This window comes from Gorilla gorilla, chromosome 21 (assembly GCF_029281585.2).
Source record: "Gorilla gorilla gorilla isolate KB3781 chromosome 21, NHGRI_mGorGor1-v2.1_pri, whole genome shotgun sequence".
In the NCBI taxonomy this organism is placed as follows: domain Eukaryota; kingdom Metazoa; phylum Chordata; class Mammalia; order Primates; family Hominidae; genus Gorilla; species Gorilla gorilla.
Window position 1 is genome coordinate 49,235,171 of NC_073245.2, and position 20,945 is coordinate 49,256,115.

General features: G+C 41.1%; 1 protein-coding gene and 1 pseudogene across 4 annotated transcripts in view; one reads left to right on the top strand and one right to left on the bottom strand.

Moving 5' to 3' along the window:
- Nucleotides 1-20,945, bottom strand: part of RBL1 (RB transcriptional corepressor like 1) — a 90,004-nt gene that overhangs the window by 31,770 nt on the left and 37,289 nt on the right. For all 4 annotated transcript variants that reach the window (XM_031005045.3, XM_055373474.2, XM_055373475.2 and 1 more), the window contains 5 exons: nucleotides 19,045-19,157; nucleotides 18,452-18,555; nucleotides 9,984-10,121; nucleotides 7,035-7,199; nucleotides 3,102-3,234 (listed from right to left, as the gene is read on the bottom strand). In XM_031005045.3, coding sequence (XP_030860905.1) covers nucleotides 3,102-3,234; nucleotides 7,035-7,199; nucleotides 9,984-10,121; nucleotides 18,452-18,555; nucleotides 19,045-19,157 — 653 coding nt within the window. The remainder of the gene's footprint in view (nucleotides 1-3,101; nucleotides 3,235-7,034; nucleotides 7,200-9,983; nucleotides 10,122-18,451; nucleotides 18,556-19,044; nucleotides 19,158-20,945) is intronic.
- Nucleotides 12,185-12,646, top strand: LOC109024290 (ubiquitin-ribosomal protein eS31 fusion protein-like; annotated as a pseudogene).

Genomic DNA, 20,945 nt, shown 5'->3' on the forward strand with positions numbered 1-20,945 from the left:
GGGCTTATGAAAGTAGCTTTTACTTCCCCTGTCTTCAGTAAACAAGTGCAAATTTCTAGTTGTTTCCATTACTCTTTTACAAGAGTCCATGTGAATGCCTTATATATCTAAGAAATCCACGCAAGCCCTTGAATCTGACTAGGCATGTTTAAAGGTGACATTTCAAGGCAAGACTCGAGTTGAAGCCATAAAGTTAGCTGCAAATCCACTGAAATGATCTTTTCTTAGCACAGTACTGGAACAGCTATGGTGGATGCTCAATAAGAATGTAATGAATATACAAATGTAAAGCGGATCCAAATTTAGAAACATGACAATCTGTCAAGGTACAGAAAAGATGCTCACTTAGTTATAAATTATATGAGAGGAAGGTGGCAAGCATAGTTTAAACTATTCTTGGTAAGTTTTTAAAAAAGAAAATAATTCTCAATATTTCGGAAGTTTTAAGTTATAGTATACTAAATATTTTTACTATTTTTTCATTTCTCTAAACATTAATAACTGACAGAAAGAAGAGCTTTTTTAACATTTTGACAAGATTTGTAAAGATCAAAAAACAATTATAATAATTATAATTATTCCCACTGATTAAAATGACTGAGTATTCACATCTTATGCAATCTTGTTTTTTTTTTTGGAGACGGAGTCTCACTCTGTCGCCCAGGCTGCAGTGGCACAATCTCGGCTCACTGCAACCTCCGCCTCCTAGGTTCAAGCAATTCTCTTGCCTCACTCTTGCCTCAGCCTCCCAAGTAGCTGGGACTACAGGCGCACGCTGCCATGCTTGCCTAATTTTTTGTATTTTACTAGGGACCAGTTTTCACTGTGTTGCCCGGGCTGGTCTTGAACTCCTGAGCTCAGGCAATCCGCCTGCCTCGGCCTCCCAAAGTGCTAGGATTACAGGTGTAAGCCACTGCGCCCGGCCATTGTTTTTTTTTTGTTTTTTTTTTTTTTGAGATGCAGTCTTGCTCTGTCCCCAGACTGGAGTACAGTGGTGCGATCTCCGCTCACTGCAAACTCCATTCCCTGGGTTCAAGCAATTCTCCTGCCTTAGCTGCCTGAGCAGCTGGGATTACAGGTGTGCACCACCATGCCTGGCTAATTTTTGTATTTTTAGTAGAGACAGGGTTTCACCATGTTGGCCAGGCTGGTCTCGAACTCTTGACCTCAGATGATCTACCTGCCTCGGCCTCCCAAACTGCTGGGATTACAGGCGTGAGCCACTGTGCCTGACCTTATGCAATCTTTTTTTTTTTTTCTTTGGGGTCGGAGTCTCGCTCTTTCGCCCAGGCTGGAGGGCAATGGCGCGATCTTTGCTTACTGCAACCTCTGCCTCCCAGGTTCAAGTGATTCCCTGCCTCAGCCTCCCGAGTAGCTGGGATTACAGGCACCTGCCACCATGCCTGGCTAATTTTTGTATTTTTAGTAGAGATGGGGTTTCTCCATCTTGGCCAGGCTGGTCTTGAACTCCTGACCTCATGATTGACCTGCCACAGCCTCCCAAAGTGCTGGGATTACAGGAATGAGCCACTGTGCCTGGCCTTTTTTTTTTCTTTTTGAAACAGAGTCTCACTCCGTCCGCCAGGCTGGGGTCCAGTGGTGTGATCTTGGCTCACTGCAACCTCTGCCTCCCGGGTTCAAGTGATTCTCCTGCTTCAACCTCCTGAGTAGCTGGGATTACAGGCACCCGCCACCACACCCAGCTAATTTTTGTGTTTTTGGTAGAGATGGGGTTTCACCATGTTGGCCAGGCTGGTCTCAAACTCCTGACCTCAGGTGTTCCGCCTGCCTTGGCCTCCCAAAGTGCTGGGATTACAGGTGTGAGCCACTGCACCTGGCCTGCAGTCATTTTTATGATCCTGCATTGCATGTAAAGCAAAGATTGCAGACAGACAGACAACAGACAAACACACATACACAATCACACAGAGTCCAAAAATGGATGTACCGTACTATGTAACCTGAATACTTGTTCATCTAAGATTTGTTAAGGGATACTATGTGGTCAGGAGATTTTAACTGATTTTTTAAAATCCAAGCACTATATAATCCACAAGATACACACATCAGCTCGCTACATCACAAGAGAAAATAAGGAAGAATGAACTAAAATCTTTCCATTGGTAAGTCTCAAAATGAACTATTTTAAGAGTATAAATAACTAGTTTATTAGATGAACTTAAGCATTCCAAAGAGAATACAAATTTTATTTTGCTTTAAATGTTTTTCTACAGAGACATACACAGGCAAAGGAAGAATATAAATTTGGGAAATCTGGAAAAGTAGGTATTTAGCTTAGTGATATGGTTTGGCTGTGTCCCCACCCAAATCTCATCTTAACTGTAGTTCCCATAATTCCCACGTGTCATGGGAGGGACCAGGTGGGAGGTCACTGAATCATGGGGGTGGGTCTTTCCCATGCTGTTCTCCTGATAGTGAATAAGTCTCATGAGATCTGATGGTTTTGTCAAGAAGAGTTCCCCTGCACAAGCTCTCTTGCCTGCTGCCATGTAAGATGTGCCTTTGCTCTTCCCTTTGCTTTCTACCATGATTGTGAGGCCTCCCCAGCCATGTGGAACTGTGAGTAAATCAAACCTCTTTCCTTTATAAATTACCCAATTTTGGGTATGTCTTTATTAGCAGTGTGAGAACAGGCTAATACACTTATCTTGTTTTTTCCTTTCTTCTTTTTCTTTTTTTCTGGGACATGAGGGGGGTCTCACTGTTTTGCCCAGGCTGGGTTCAAACATAATCCTCAATACTCCTGCCTCAGCCTCCTGAGTAGCTAGGACTACAGAAAGATGCCATCATGCCTGACTTTAGCTTATTTAAACAGTTCTCCATTAGCATTCAGGAAAGATTACATATATTTATTAAATAAATTACATTTAAAATTCTATTAATATAGAATACACTATAGTATATAATATAGTGTACAATGAGCTACACAGGGGTGCTGGCACAAGCATCAAGCTCCTTTTTGAATCCTGCTGAAAAAATTAGATTTCTTAATAATATACTCACAAGACTTAAAATTTTCCCTGAAAAAAAGCCAAATGCCCTTTGTTACTTTTTCATTCCTTTACCAATGTTGAACCTACCTCTTCGAAGGCTCCCACTGTCAGTTCGAACTTCCTTGACTCTTGGGTGCATTAGAGGAGACATTGGCATCAGGGGAAGATGTCCCTGCACATTTCCTCCATTTCCTGTTTCAAAGTTATTTGGGAATATAACCTGTGGAAAACAAAAACCCTTTGATTTACATATAGATAAACTTGCTGATTAAAACTTATTAAAAATGTTTTCTTTTCTTTTTTTGAGATAAAGTCTCATTCTGTTGCCCAGGCTGGAATGCAGTGGCACGATTTCAGCTCACAGCAACCTCCACCGCCCGGGGTTCAAGTAATTCTCCTTCCTCAGCCTCCTGAGTAGCTGGGACTACAGGTGTGTGCCACCACGCCTGGCTAATTTTGTATTTTTAGTAGAGATGAGGTTTCACCATGTTGGCCAGGCTGATCTCGAATTCCTGACCTCAGATGATTCACCCACCTCAGCCTCCCAAAGTGCTAGGATTACAGGCGTGAGCCACTGTGCCTGGCCGAAAAAGTGTTTTCTTAACTTTTTTTTACTATTTTATTTCTTTCTCACTTCTTCACAAAATACAACTTGGATAAAGTGCTCAATTCTTAATGTTAACGAACGTATGGAAAGAGTTCATTTCATTTAACCTTATAATTTATATAGGTAAGTTACCAACCACAAGAACTAAACCTCTGAGGTAGGCAGTATCATTCTCCATTTAGGGATGAGAAAATTGAGGATCTGAATGTGAAATTTGCCCAAGGTCACACAACTAGTAAGTTATAAGAGCAACGGCTTCAATACTAATCCTTCTTCAAGTTCACAGCTTTTTTGAACTTGAAGGAGTCTGAAGTTCTTCAATGGAAATAAACTGATGAATACTGAAGAGTGGCCCAATAAGTTACTGTCTGCTGCAAAAGACCAAAGAAGTATGGAAGAGAGACTTCAAGAAACCATCTTCTTTCCAATTCCTCCTGGCCTTGGACAGTTCTAGTAGTTTGGGATTAGGGAAAAATTCAAGAAGATTAATGAAGTACATAAGGAGACAAAACAAAGAAGAATCAAAAGACAAGCGTTACAAAAGGATAACAGAAGTAGACAAAAAAAAACCCACAATTTCTCACGATACTACTATTAAAAATGTAATTTGTGCACAACTCTGGGCACACATTTTAAATTTTTATTTATTTATTCATTTAATTTTTTTTTGAGACACAGTCTCGCTCTGTTGTCCAGGCTAGAGTGCAATGGCAAGATCTCAGCTCACTGCAACCTCTGCCTCCTGGGTTCAAGCAATTCTCCTGCCTCAGCCTCCCAAGTAGCTGGGATTATGGGTGTGTGCCACCATGCCCAGCTAATTTTTTGTATTTTTAGTAGAGACGGGGTTTCACCATATTGGCCAGCCTGGTCTTGAACTCTTGACCTCAGGCAATCCACTTGCCTTGGCCTCCCAAAGTGCTGGAATTACAGTCATGAGCCACCGCACCAGCCTCTGTTTTTTATTTTTTAATTCTAAATACCACCAATCAAAAGTGTTCAATCTTTATACAGACATTTGAAAATTTTTAAGTAAGTTTAATGGTTTCCTAGACATGATATCAAAAAGCACAAGCAAAAGAAAAAATATCTGAATTGGACACCATCAAAATTAAAAATTTTTGCATTTCAAAGACACCATCAAGAAAGTGAAAAGACAGGCCAGGTGCAGTGGCTCATGCCTGTAATCCCAGCACTTTGGAAGACCATCCTGGCTAACACGGTGAAACCCTGTCTCTACCAAAAATACAAAGAAATTAGCTGGGCGTGGTGGTGGGTGCTTGTAGTCCCAGCTACTCAGGAGGCTGAGGCTGGAGAATGGCGTGAACCCGGGAGGTGGAGCTTGCAGTGAGCCGAGATTGCGCCACCGCACTCCAGCCTGGGCGACAGAGCAAGACTTTGTCTCAAAAGAAAAAAAGAAAGTGAAAAGACAACCTAGAAAATGGGAGAAACATTTTGCAAATCATTTATCTGATAAGGGATTTGTATCTAGAATATATGAAGAACTCCTATAATTCAATAATAAAAAGACAACCCAATTACAAAATGGGCAAAAGATCTGAATAGACATTTCTCCAAAGAAGATATGCAAACAGCTTACAAGCACATAAAAAGATGTTCATCATCATTAGCCACCAGGGAAATGCAAATAAAACCAGAATGAGATATTACTTCACTCCTACTAGAATGGCAGGATTAAAAAGGCAGATAATAACAAGCATTAGCAAGGATATGAAGAAACTGGAATCTTTCTACATTGACCGTAGGAACAATAAAATGGTGCAGCCATTTTAGAAAGCAGTCTGACAGTTTCCCAAAAGCTTAAACAGAGTTACCATATGAACCTGCAATTCCACTCCAAGAAAAATGAAAACATATGTACATATGTTCACACAAAAACTTGTGCCTGAATGTTCACAGCAGCATCAATCATAATAGCCAAAAGGGGTTAGTTGTGATGGCTCATGCCTGTAATCCCAGCACTTTGGGAAACTGAGGTGGGAGGATCGCTTGAGCCCAGGAATTCAAGACTAGCCTGGGCAACATAGGGAGATCCCATCTCTACAAAAACTACAAAAATTAGCCAGGTGTGGTGTGTGTGCCTGTAGTCCCAGCTACTCAGAAGGCTGTGGGGAGATCATTTGTGTCTGGGAGGTCGAGGCTGCAGTGAGCCGTGATGGCGCCACTGCACTCCAGCCTGGGTGACAGAGTGAGAGCTTGTCCCAAAAAAAAAAAAAAAAAAAAAAAAAGTTAAAAGGTGGAAACAACTCAAATATTTATCAACCGATGAATGGATAAATAAAATGTAGCAGCCATACAATGGAATATTACTTAGCAACAAAAGGAAATTAGCCAGATGTGGTGGCTCACACTTGCAATTCTAGCACTTTGGGAGGCTGAGATGGGAGGACTGCTTGAGCTCAGGAGTTTGAGATCAGCCTGTGCAACATGGCAAGATCCTGTCTTTACACACACACGCGCGCACACACACACACGCGCGCACACACACACACACACAATTAGCCGGGTGTGGCCAGGCGCAGTGGCTCAAGCCTCTAGCCTCTAATCCCAGCACTTTGGGAGGCTGAGGCAGGTGGAGCATGAGGTCAGGAGTTCAAGAACAGCCTAGACAAGACGGTGAAACCCCGTCTCTACTAAAAAAAGTACAAAAAAAATTAGCCGGGTGTGGTGGTGGGTGCCTATAATCCCAGCTACACGGGAGGCTGAGACAGAGAATTGCTTGAACTGGGAGGCAGACGTTGCAGTGAGCCGAGATTGCGCCACTGCTCTCCAGCCTGGGTGACAGAGCAAGACTCCATCTCAAAAAAAGAAAAACAGAAAGAAAAAAAAATTAGCCGGGTGTGGGTGTGGTGGTATGTGCCTGTGGTCTCAGCTACTTGAGAGGCAGAAGGACAGTTTGGGCCAAGGTAGTTGAGGGTGCAGTCAGTGCACCATGTTTGTCCACTGCACACCAGCCCGGCCAAGAGTGAAACCCCGCCTTAAAAAAAAAGAGGAAATGAAATACCGATACATTCTACAACATGGATGAACCTTAAAAACATTATGCTAAGTGACAGACGCCCAGTCAAAAGGGACTACATTTTTATGATTCCATTTATATGAAATGTCTAGAATAGGCAAATTTATGGAGACAGAAAGTAAATTAGCGGTTACTTACAGCTAGGGAGAAGATTCGGGGGTAGGGAAGTGATAGCTAAAGGATGTAGGTTTCTTTTTGAAGTGATGAATATATTCTAAAATTGTGGTTATGGCTGCACATATCTATTTATATACTAAAACCACTGAATTGTACACTTAAAATGGGTGAACTCTATGGTATAGGAATTATCTCTCAATAAAGCTGGTTTTTTTTTTTTTTTTTTAATGATAGGATTATCAGCCTTGCCCAGACTCACTTCTTCACAGGTAGGAACTTTGTTTGCAGAAACCTGGAGAGCCTCCCACAGTGCAGAATCGTGACTCCATGCTAAACTCTCCAAAATCTGTTCTTCAATGCTGTTTAGGTGTTTCACCATGTCCCTTGAGAGCCCCTCTTCTGAGCGGATCACCACCTCAATAACCTGCAGAGGAGAAAGGTGAGAAGGCAATGTGGTTTCAAGCAGTTAGTTCTAGTCTGGACTTGCATGTAGGACTAGCTGTGGCTTTCTTCTTCTTCTTCTTCTTTTTGAGACGGAGTTTCCCTCTGTTGCCCAGGCTGGAGTACAGTGGTGTGATCTTGGCTCACTGCAACCTCTGCCTCCCGGGTTCAAGTGATTCTCCTGCCTCAGCCTCCCGAGTAGCTGGGATTACAGGCACCTGCCACCACACCTGGCTAATTTTTGTAGTTTTTAGTAGAGCCAAGGTTTCACCATGTTGGCTAGGCTGGTCTAGAACTCCTGACCTCAGGTGATCTGCCCGCCTAGGCCTCCCAAAGCTCTGGGACTTACACTTGTGAGCCACTGCGCCCGGCCACTGTGGCCTTATTCTGTGGCACAGAACCAAAGTCATCTTTGAACCATAATTCTGTGGCTTACTAACATCTTCTAATTTATAAAGGAGTTTTTAAGTTCTTTAAAATATGTTCACATATATTTCTGTTTTTCACGTTTTATATTATAAATGACAACTTGAGGCAACGATAGGTGAAAACTGGTCAACAGCCCAACAGTGGGAGAAGTCAGGTCTTGGGTTCCAAGTCTAGTTCTATTTTGAATGTATTGCTCCTTTCCAGACTATTTTTTCCACTAACTCAAAATAACAGAATGAATGAACTATTTAAAGTGACTTTGTGTATATACACTATAATTCCATTTTATAAGGGAAGTATCTAGAATAAAGTTTATATACACAAAATATTAATAATATGATTGTTAATAATTAGATTATGATGTATGACTTTAATATTCATATTTATTTATTTATTTATTTATTTATTTATTTTGAGGTGGAGTCTCACTCTGTCACCCAGGCTGGAGTGCAGCGGCGCCATCTCGGCTCACTGCAATCTCTGCCTCCCAGGTTCAAGCGATTCTCCTGCCTCAGCCTCCCGGGTAGCTGGGACTACAGGCATGTGCCCCCATGCCTGGCTAATTTTTTGTATTTTTAGTAGAGATGGGGTTTTACTATATTAGCCAGGATGGTCTCAATCTCCTGACCTCATGATCCGCCCGCCTTGGCCTCCCAAAGTGCTGGGATTATAGGCATGAGCCACCGTGCCTGGCCCACATTTATGTTTATGATTTTCTTCAATGAGCACATATCATTTATGTCGTTTAAAAAAACAAAGGAGGCCGACACAGTGGCTCATGCCTGTAATCCCAGCACTTTAGGAGGCCACAGTGAGAGGATTGCTTGAGACCAGGAGTTCGAGACCAGCCTGGGCAACATAGTGAAACCGAGTCTCTATTAAAAAAAAAGGCATTTAGCTGCTTGAATAAAATAAGGATGTTATAAATAAAAACCAATTACTATGAGGTTGTTGACAAAACTAAACTTTTTCCTAATGGCAAAAGTTGAATACACACATTAACATTGAAGTGAGTGTATAGTAGAATCACTTCTCCCTAAGAAACCTAAAAATACTTTAATCACACTCAGTAATTCACACAGATAAGCTTTCCAATGACCTGCATTTTCTACAACTTTAATTCAGGCATACTTTAGGTATAAAAATTTAACTCTTCAAACCAATTTTTCTATCACCAGTAGAAAAGTACCTATAATGACTAAATATTAACTAAATCATGCCAAGAAGCGTAACAGTAGCATTAGTCTTAAAGTTCGATACTATGTAACATTAAACGTTATTGACTGTGATGACTAAATGTTATTGAGGGTGATGATGTAGTTCAATAGCTATGACCTCTGTTTTATTTTGAAAAGATTAACAAAAATAGTTCTAGCAAGAAAAATAAAGGTAAGGTAAGTAAGATTCATTCACACTGAATTAGCTCAAACTTGGGGAAGAAGCATAATCTATTATTACAGCTTTATTAGTTAGACCACCACCAAAATCAATTTTAGGTCTTCTTTCCTCTTGGTAGAAAGCGTTTTTTGTTCTTCATCATGCATTTGTTTAATAGGATTATAATTTTCATTCATAAATATGGAAAATTTGAAGTTAAGTACTAGTTCCAGGTCACATTTTCAAGTCCGTGTTAACAAAGGAACTGAAGCTGTAAGATTGACTTAATTTACTGATACTCTCACCTTCTCTCTCTCTTTTTTTTGTTTGAAACAGGGTCTTGCTTAGGTGCCCAGGCTGGAGTGTGGTGGCATAATCATAGCTCACTGTAACCTCAAACTCCTGGACTCAAGCCATCCTCCAGCCTCAGTTTTCCTAAGTGCTGGGATTATAGGTGTGAGCCACTGTATGCTCAACTCTCTCTTGTGTTCTTGGTTTCACCCAAGAGGAATATATATTATCTTTTTTTTTTTGAGACAGAATTTTGCTCCTGTCGTCTAGGCCGGAGTGTAATTGTATGATCTCCGCTCACTGCAAACCTCCACCTGCCAGGTTAAAGCAATTCTCCTGCCTCAGCCTCTCAAGCAGCTGAGATTACAGGTGCTCGCCACAATGCCTGGCTAATTTTTTTTGGTATTTTTAGTAGAGACAGAGTTTCACCATTTTGGCCAGGCTGGTCTCGAACTCCTGACCTCAGATGATCCTCCCACCTTGGCCTTTCAAAGTGCTGGGATTACAGGCGTGAGCCACCATGCCCAGCCAGGAATATATATTTTCAGAACACATCTGGAAACACTTTCCAGATATCACAACAGTGTTTTTCTTCAGCACTAAGATAAATACAATGTTTCTGTGAGAAACACTGTTTTCATCTCATAACAGAACTTTGTTTTCATCTCACCTTATAAAAGTAAAATGGTTGCAAGTTGAGAACTTCAATAATCCAAGGAAAAGTACGAGGTGAGCTATAGGCAAAGAGCACAATTTCTAAACAACAAGCCATCAAGGAACGATGAAATATATCTTGCTCTAAAAGAACCTGGGGGAAGAGAAAGACCACAGTTAAATATTTTTCAGCAATTTCAGTCTTTGCCATTCTATAAAGAAACCTATAAAAACAAGAAAAAATAACGTGCAAATTATATTACACTAGATTACTGGAGATAAAAATTTGAGTTCTCAAATTGGTAGTTTTCCTATAATACCTAATCTTGCTCAGTGGGTAGGGAATAAATGTAAATAAGGTGTACATAACAATCTGCTTTGAAATCTGAACAAATAATAAAAGTCAGTATTCCCATCAACAGAAAAGCATTAGAATTGGTTATTTTTCTTAATGACAGTTAATTGTTTTGTCAACATAAGGGTTTATTTATCAAAACACAGAAATGAAAGGTAATATGTCACAGTTTAGACAAAACTGTTCAGAAAAAGAAATATTTCACTGAGAAAGTAAAAGTCCTACTTTACCATTAAGTTTAATATAAGTTTTCAGTTTTAAAAATGGTGTTTGTTGCCTTCTTTCTTTCAAATATCACCCTAGATTGGCTGAGTGTGGTGGCTTACTCCTGTAATCACGGCACTTTGGGAGGCCGAGGCAAGTGGATTGCTTGAGGTCAGGAGTTCAAGACCAGCTTGGCCATAATGGTGAAACCCCGTCTCTACTAAAAATACAAAAATTAGCTGGGTGTGGTGGCGCGTGCCTGTGATCCCAGTTACTCCGGAGGCTGAGGCAGTGGAATCACTTAAACCTGTGAGGCAGAGGTTGCAATGAGCCGAGATCACGCCACCGCACTCCATACTGGGCGACACAGCGAGACTCAGTCTCAGAAAAAACAAAAAACTAAAACAAACAAACAAAAAACAAGTATCACCCCAAATCAAGGGAGGATAAAAAACAGAAACTCCATCATCAGTAAAACTAGCAGTCATTTGTAACTGTAAACCACAATATATGAAGGATGACAAATTACTCAGCAGAAGGGACGATGGTCAAGCATAAGGACCTGCAGTGAGACACTTAAAACAAAAGAATCTGATCTAAAATACATAGCAACTGAGGACACAGGCAGAATGGGAAGTGGGGGTGAAGCATTGGGTGGGTGATCTGAAAGTCTTAGGATCCTCAGGTCCCCACACAACCCCCACTCTATGGGATCAGATGACAGACCTCTATTCTGTCTCCACAGGAATCTACAGGATTATTCTCTAGAGAAATTGAACTGGAGACTCAGAGGTAGAGAACATTAGGCACAGAAAAAGCTAGGGTTTTAGGTGAAACTCTGCAGACTGAACCATAAGACCAAGTTTCCCTTCCTTCTTCTGATCCACAACACCAACAGCCAGGCAAGAGATTTACAGATATGTCTCTGGAGAAACTGAGATATTCCAGAAAAGTCTTACGGGTACCAGCAGATAAGTCTCTAATACTATGTGATCATCTGAGGTCAATGGATTTTTTTACTTCCACTCTTGAAATAAAAGAGCTTTGAAACAAACTTTTACTGCCTCATTCACAGAGCTTTGAACACATGCTTTTAGTGTCTCATTCAAATTTAAGTGGACCACTAAGAATTATCTGACATTTGAGGAAAACCTCTTACCTGAAAAACATAGGTCAAAACAAACAGAAAAGCGAGGTGCAGCAGCATGCACCTGTAGTCCCAGGTACTTGCGAAGCTGGGGCAGGAGGATCACTTGAACCCAGGAGTTTTGACACTAGCCTGAGCAACATAGCAAGACACCATCGTATTAAAAAAAAAAAAAAAAAAAGCCAGGTGCGGTGGCTCAAGCCTGTAATCCCAGCACTTTGGGAGGCCGAGGCGGGTGGATTACCTGAGGTCAGGAGTTCGAGACCAGCTTGGCCAACATGGTGAAACCCCATCTCTACCAAAAAAACACAAAAATTAGCTGGGCGTGGTGGCATATGCCTATAGTCCCAGCTACTCAAGAGGCTGAGGCAGGAGAATCATTTGAACCCGGGAGATGGAGATGCAGTGGGCCGAGGTCATGCTACTGCACTCTAGCCAGGGTGACAGAGCGAGACTCTGTCCCCCCAAAAAAACAAAAAACAAAAAACAAAAAAAATTTTAAGGATCCGCCATCTGCAAATGCAGATTTTCATGAAAACCCTTACAGGGAAAACCATCACCCTCAAGGTTGAACCCTCGGATACCACAGAAAATGTAAAGACCAAGATCCAGGATAAGGACGGAATTCCTCCTGATCGGCAAAGACTAATATTTGCTGGCAAGCAACTGGAAGATGTCTGACTACAACATTCAAAAGGAGTCTACTCTTCATCTTGTGTTGAGACTTCATGGTGGTGCTAAGAAAAGGAAGAAGTCTTACACCACTCCCAAGAAGAGTAAGCACAAGAGAAAGAAGGTTAAGCTGGCTATCCTGAAATATTATAAGGTAGATGAGAACGGCAAAATTAGTTGCTTTCGTCGAGAGTGCCCTTCTGATGAATGTGGTGCTGGAGTGTTTATGGCAAGCCACTTTGACAGACATTATTGTGGCAAATGTCTGACTTACTGCTTCAACAAACCAGAAGATAACTAACTGTGTATGAGTTAATAAAAGATATAAACTAACATTTAAAAAAATTTAAAATATTTTTTAGAGAGAGAAAAAAGGCCAGACATGGTGGCTCACACCTGTAATCCTGGCACTTTGGGAGGCCGAGGTGGGTGGATCACCTGAGGTCAGGAGTTGGAGACCAGCCTGACTAACATGGAGAAACCCCGTCTCTACAAAAAATACAAAAGTAGCCAGGTGTGGTGGCACATCCCTGTAATCCTAGCTACTCGGGAGGCTGAGGCAGGAGAATAGCTGGAACCTGGGAGGCAGAGGTTGCGGTGAGCCAAGATCGCCCATTGCACTCCAGCCTGGGCAACAAGAGCGAAACTCCATCTCAAAAAAAAAAAGAGACAGAAAAAAAAAATGGAGAAAAATTCAGGAGAAACAGAGACGAAGCAGTCAAGAAAATTTCGAATAAATCTAAATTAGTAACTTTAGAGAACATGAAAGAGAAATGAAAATATAGTTGAAATTAAAAGTTCATTGGGACTAGATGAAAAGTTGAGTACATATCTTTAAAAGTAGAATAAGGCCAGGCGCGGTGGCTCACGCCTGTAATCCCAGCACTTTGGGAGGCCGAGACGGGCAGATCACAAGGTCAGGAGATCGAGACCATCCTGGCTAACATGGGTGAAACCCCATCTCTACTAAAAATACAAAAAAATTAGCCAGGTGTGGTGGCTGGCGCCTGTAGTACCAGCTACTCGGGAGGCTGAGGCAGGAGAATGGCGTGAACCTGGGAGGCGGAGCTTGCGGTGAGCCGAGATTGCACCACTGCACTCCAGCCTGGGTGGCAGAGCAAGACTCCATCTCAAAAAAAAAAGGTACAATAAAAGAGATAAAGAAATGGAAAACAAGAGAAGAAATTAAGAAGGTAAATTCAGAAGGTCCATCATCTGAAAAATAAAAGTTCCAGAAAGATAAATCAGTGGGCAATGTATCATCTAAGAAATAACAAAATAAAACGACCAAGAACTGCAGGGCATGAATTTCTAGACTAAACGGGCAAGTCTGTGGGAATGACAAATACATGAATGAAAAAAAAACACAATAAGATACATTTTTATAAATTTAAGAACATCAGTGATAAAAGATACTCAAAGATTTCAGAAAAAAAAAACAGGTCACATACTACTAAGTGGGAATGAGAATGTCACTGGACTTCTCATTAGTAACAGTGGAATCTATAATAGAAAATAATGCAACAGTACCTTCAAACTCATAAAGGAAAATGATTGTCAATCTAGAATTCTTTTTTTAAGTTTTTTTTTTGTTTTTAGGGATGGGGTCTTGCTATGTTGCCTAGGTTGGAGGACAGTAGCTGTTCACAGTGCAATCATACTACACAGTGTACATACAATACACAGTATACTACAACCTCAAACTCCTGGGCTCAAGCAATCCTCATGCCTCAGCCTCCCACAGATCTTTTTTTCTTTTTTTTTTCTGAGATGGAGTTTCGCTCTTGTTGCCCAGGCTGGAGTGCAATGGCGTGATCTCAGCTCCTTGCAACCTCTGCCTCCTGGGTTAACACAATCCTGACTCAGCCTCTCCCAAGTAGCCGGGATTATAGGCATGTGCCACTACACCTGGATAATTTTGTATTTTTTAGTAGAGACAGGGTTTTACCATGTTGGGCAGGCTGGTCTAGAACTCCTGACCTTAGGTGATCCACCTGCCTTGGCCTCCCAAAGTGTTGGGATTACAGGGGTGAGCCACAGCACCCAGCCTCTCCCACCAATCTTGAATTCTGTACACAGACAACTATCAATCAATTATGAGTCTAAAATAAAGTTACTTATGCAAAATCTTTAAAAAGGGACTTTAAGTGAGGTAAGATTTCTATACTTAAATTGGTTAAATGGCTATACAAAACATCTATACAAAAAAAAATCTTTACAAGGCTCTAAAAAATGTTCAAGTAACCAACAGAGAGGGAGGAAAAAGAAAACAAAATTAAAAAAAAAGAGTGAGAACAAACAGAAAACAAAAATAAAATGGCAGACTTACACGCTAACATAACAATTACTAATTTTAAGTCATCTAAATTTACTAATTAAATGACAGAGATTAGCACAGATTAGAAAAAAAAAAAATGACCCAACTACATACTGACCATAAGAAATTCACTTCAAAGGTCACTTGAAAAAGGATGGAAAAAGATATGCCATGCAAACAGTAATGAAAAGAAGGCAGGAGTGGTTATTCATAAACATCAGGTAGATGCAAAGAAAATTACCAGGGACAGAGAGGAACATTTTATTTATTTATTTTATTTTTAAGTTTTTTTTTTTAGATAGAGTCTCGCTCTGTTGCCCAGGCTGGAGTGCAGTGGTGCAATCTTGGCTCATAACAACCTCCGCCTCCCAGGTTCAAGCGATTCTCCTGTCTCAGTCTCCCAAGTAGCTGGGATTACAGGTGCACACCACTATGCCTGGCCAATTGTTGTATTTTTAGTAGAGATGGGGTTTCACTATGTTGGCCAGGCTGGTCTCAAACTCCTGACCTTGTGATCCACCCGGCTTGGCCTCCCAAAGTGCTGGGATTACAGGTGTGAGCCGCCGTGCTCAGCCTTATTTATTTATTTATTTTGAGATGCAGTCTCGCTCTGTCTTCCACGTGGGAGTGCAGTGGTGTGATCTCAGCTCACTGCAACCTCTTCCTCCCGGGCTCAAGCGATTCTCCTGCTTCAGCCTCCCGAGTAGCTGGGATTGCAGGCGCCTGCCACCATACCCGGCTAATTTTTGTATTTTCATATATTTATTTTTTTGAGATGGAGTCTCACTCTGTTGCACAGGGTGGAGTGCAGTGGTGCGATCTTGGCTCACTGCAACTGCCACCTCCTGGGTTCAAGCGATTCTCCTGTCTCAGACTCCTGAGTAGCTGGGACTATGGGCATGCGTCACCACGCCTGGCTAATTTTTGTATTTTTAGTTGAGACGGAATTTTGCCATGTTGGTCAGGCTGGTCTCGAACTCCTGACCTCAGGTAATCCACTTGCCTTGGTCTCCTAAAGTGCTAGGATTAGAGATGTGAGCTACCATGCCCAGCCTTTTATATTTTCAGTAGAGACAGTGTTTCGCCATGTTGGCCAGGCTGGTCTTGAACTCCTGACCTCAGGTGATCCACCTGCCTCAGTCTCCCAAAGTGCTGGGATTACAGGCATGAGCCACTGCGCCTGGCCAGGGAGGAACATTTTATAATGATTACAGAGTCAATTCATCAAGAAGGCAGACAGCAATCCTAAATGTGTAAGCATCAAACAGCAGAGCTTCAAAATACGTGGAGAAAAGCTGACAGACTTGAAAGAAATAGACAAATCTACAATCATACACGGACACTTCAACATCCTCTGTCAACAACTGATATAACAACTAGACTGGAAATCAGCAAGAATATAAAATAACAACATCAACCAACAAGATAAAACTGACATTTACAGAACACTCCATCCAACAATAGCAGAATACAGCAGATCCTTGAATAACACACCATTTCGCTCAACACCATTTTGTTATAACAATGAAAAATAATGGATTCCCAGCTGGGGCCACTGTATGAAATTTACACATTCTCCTATGTCTGCACGAGTTCTCTCCCGGTACTCTGGTTTCTTCTTACATTCCAAAGATATGTACATTAGCTTAACTGGCATATCTAAATTGTGACAGTGTAAGTGTGGGTGTGTGTGTGTCCCATGATGAAATGGTGTCCTGACTAGGGTTTGGGCCCGCCTTTCATCTTGAGCTGCTGAGGTAGGCTCTCATGACCCTGAACAGGAATAACTGGATAAGTAATAATTTTCCTTATTTTTATTACTTTCTCTTATTTATTTCAATGTTTAACATTATAAGTGTTTTGTCTTTATTTATAAGTTTGGTGAGGTTTTTGTGACTAGACATATGCCAAAAGAACTTAAACTCCTGTTTATATCAGTTAGCCTATGTTAAAATTGGTTTCATTGTATGTTGTTTTTGCTTAAAGTCACTGTTTCCAAGAACCTACTGACAAGGTTAAATGTGAGGATTTACTGTATACATTCTTTTCAAGTGGCCACAGAACATTCACCATGATAAACCATATCCTGGGCTACAATGTAACTACAACAAATTGAAAAGAACTAAATTCATACAGAGTATGTAGAAGTGGAAAACAATAATGGCTGAGAGGAGTAAGTGTAACTAACTATAAAGGGGTAGCAGGAAGGAGATCCTTAACAGTTCAGTATTTTTATTTTGGTTATGGTTAATCTATGCATATGATACAATTTTATACACACACACACACACACACATTGTTTTAATGTCAATTCCCCAGTTCTGATACTGCAGTATATAAAATTGTAACCATTAGGGAAACTGGATAAAGGATGTGTGGGACTTCTCTGTACTACTTTTGCAACTTTCTGTGAATCTATAATTATTTCAAAATAAAAAGTTGGCCAGGCGCAGTGGCTCACACCTGTAATCCCAGCACTTTTGGAGGCTAAGGCAGGTGGATCACATGGTCAGGAGTTCAAGACCAGCCTGGCCAAGACAGTGAAGCCCCGTCTCTACTAAAAATACGAAAAAATTAGCTGGGTGTGGTGGCGGGCGCCTGTAATCCGAGCTAGTCGGGAGGCTGAGGCAGAGAACTGCTTGAACTCGCGAGGCGGAGGTTGCAGTGAGCCAAGATCGTGCCACTGCACTCCAGCCTGGGTGACAGAGCGAGACTACGTCTAAAAAAAAATAAATAAAATTAAAAAAATTAAAATAAATAAAAGTTAAAAAATTTACTTCTTTCAGCTGGGTGAGGTGGCTCATGGCTGTAATACTAGCACTTTGTGAGGCTGAGGTGGGCAGATCACTTGAGGTCAGGAGTTTTAAGACCAGCCTGGCTAACATGGTGAAACCCTGTCTTTACTAAAAATACAAAAATTAGCCAGGCGTGGTGGCGGGCGCCTGTAACCCCAGCTACTCAAGAGGCTGAGGCATAAGAATCGCCTGAACCCAGGAGATGGAGGTTGCAGTGAGCCGAGATCGTGCCACTGCACTCCAGCCTGGGCAACAGAGCAAGACTCAGTCTAAAAAAAACAAAATTTACTTCTTTCTCAGGAAGCCATGGAAGTGTATGCACCATCAAGATATTAGCATAAACTATGAAAAAGAAAGACACAGAAAAGAGAAACCAACACAGAAAAGACATGAAAAAAATTTCCAGGTAAATACAAAGAGAAACTCTATTACAATAGTTACACAGCATCCTTAAGACATCAACCTGTTCCTATTGGGATAGAAAAGTTAGAAGACTCCAAGAGTGACTGCAGAGGGAAATAATGAAGGAGGAGGAAACAAAGATCATATGATAGGTTTGAATTTGTAGAAAAATTCTTTTACACATCTTATTGGAGAGAGTGGTCTGACTTGGTCATAGTTAAAGAAACAAAACAAAACAAGAAAAACCCATACCATTTTATTATCCAAAATCCTTGGAAGGTATGGACAAATGTCTTAATTAACAGTTGCTTTAACAGGTGGAGGGATCACTAGCTGGGAATGAAGGACAAAAAAAAAAAAAAAAAAACACACTTAAAAAACACTGATGTGTACCAAAGATGAACTTTACGTTATTTCACATTTCTGCCTAGATTGATTAGCCTTGCATGTGCTAAAGTCAACTAAATGTCATCCTGGCCAAGTGTGTCATAGATTGGTGACTCCCACAACGCCTTACAGAGCCTCTCAAAACACTGTTTCCAGGCTATGACTTTTGGACCTTGCCAGTAGCTCAGAGAGTGGATTTACTTACTGACATGTCCATTCCATGAAGTCTTCGTGTTTCCTGAACCATTACAGTCTCTAGTATTTTATAATACAAAATTTCTGCCAGCTTTAGTCTGTTTACAGCAAAGTCTATCAGGGAAATACAGAGAAAACATGTGTTAATGAATTTTAGTTGTTAAGGACTGAAAAGCAAAAATTATATATAAACTTAAATCTGATACATTAAGAACAGCAGGGCAGGCTGGGAATGGTGGCTCACACCTGTAATCCTAGCACTTTGGGAGGCCTAGGCAAGCAGATCACCCGAGGTCCGGAGTCTGAGACCAGCCTGACCAACATGGTGAAACTCCATCTCTACTAAACATACAAAATTAGCCGGTGTGGTGGTGGGTCCCTGTAATAGCAGCTACTTGTGAGGCTGAGGCAGGAGAATCGTTTGAACCTGGGAGGAGGAGGTTGCAGTGAGTCGAGATCATGCCATTGCACTCCAGCCTGGGCAACTCGGTCTCAAAAAAAAAAAAGAAATAAGAATAACGGGAGAGGAAAAACCGTGAATTTCTAATTTTGGGAGGATTACTTATTTTCAATGCTATGCCAACTGTAGTTTTCTTTTCTTACCTATGTGAGATCCTGGCTGTTCATCTGTTGATTGAGTATAGTGTTGACAGAAAGTCTCTCCTATTCCTTTTAGTATTTTCATAATGTTTTCCATAGGATTACGCACACAAGATCTACAAAATACAAGAGGAACCAATTACCAAACCAAACCAAACAAAAACAAAAACAAAAACAAACAAACAAAAAAGACTCCACACCAGAATACTAACATGCCTTCTTCTTCTTTCTTTTTTTTTTTTTGAGACAGAGTCTCGCTCTGTAACCCAGGCTGGAGTGCAGTGGTGTGATCTCAGTTCACTGCAACCTCTTCCTCCAGGGTTCAAGCGATTCTCCTGTCTCAACCTCCCAAGTAGCTGGGATTATAGGCGCGCACTACCACACCTGGCTGATTTTTGTAGTTTAAGTAGAGATGGGGTTTCACCATGTTGCCTAGGCTGGTCTAGATCTCCTAACCTTGTGATCCACCCACCTCAGCCTCCCAAAATGCTGGGATTACAGGCATGAGCCACCATGCCCGGCCAACATGCCTTCTTTCAAGAATTGGTTTTTAGCAGCCAAAGTTGTATTCTCAGTTGGAAATCTACATATGTAAGCAAAGCTTTATATGATAAAATATTTTAACATGTAAAATTATATAATAAAAATACAGATTGTATACACATGTAATAAAACTTTGCTGCTGTAAGTTTGACTACACTATGTACCTTATATGAGTGGAATCATGCAGTATTTTGTCTTTTTGTGATTGACTAACTTCACTTAATGTACTAAAGGTTCATCCATGTTGTAGCAAATGGCAGGATTTCCTTCTTTTATAAGGCTGAATAATATTCCATCTCATATCTCTATCTATCTATCTATCTATCTATCTATCTATCTATCTACCTACCTATCTACACACACACACACATACACCCACAGCATTTTCTTTCTCTATCAATGGACACTTAAGGTGTTTCCACATCTTGGCTATTGGGAATAATGCTGCAGTTAACATGATGTGCAAATATCCCTTTGAGATGCTGTTTTTAATTCTTTTGGATGTATACCCAGAAGTGGTATTGCTGAGTTATATGGTAGTTCTATTTTTAATTTTTTGAGGAACCTCCGTACTGTTTTCCATAGTGGCTGCACCACTTTACAATTCTACCAACAGTGTGTAAGGGTCCCAATTTTTCCACATCCTTACCAACACCTGCTATTTTGGGTTTTTTGGGGTGATGAGTGGGAAGTGGCTATGCTGATATGTGAGGTATTATCTCATTGTGATTTTGATTTGCAACTCCCTGATTAGTGATATCAAATATTTTTTCATATGCTTTTGGCCAGTTGCATATATTCTTTGGAGAAATATCTGCTGAATCCTTTATACGTTTTTAAATTGAGTTATTTGTTGTTCTTGAGTTTCAGGAGTTCTTTACATATTCTGAGTATGAACCCCTTCACTAATATATGGTTTACAATTACTTTTCCCATTCTATAGGTTGTTTTTTTACTCTGTTGATTGTTTTCTTTGCTATGTTAAAGCTTTTAGGTTTGAGGCCGGGCGTGGTGGCTCACACCTATATTCCCAGCACTTCGGGAGGCCAAGGTAGGTGGATCACTTGAGGCCAGGAGTTGGAGATCGGCCTGGCCAACATGGTGAAACGTGTCTCTACTAAAAATACAAAAATTGGCCAGGCCTGTTGGCTAACACCTGTTGTAATCCCAGCACTTTGGGAGGCCAGGGTGGGTGGATCACCTGAGGTCAGGAGTTCGAGACCAGCCTGACCAATATGGTAAAACTCCGTCTCTACTAAATACAAAAAATTAGCCAGGCGTGGTGGTGCATGCCTGTCATCCCAGCTACTCAGGAGGCTGAGGCAGGAGAATCGATTGAACCTGGGAGGCGAAGGCTGCAG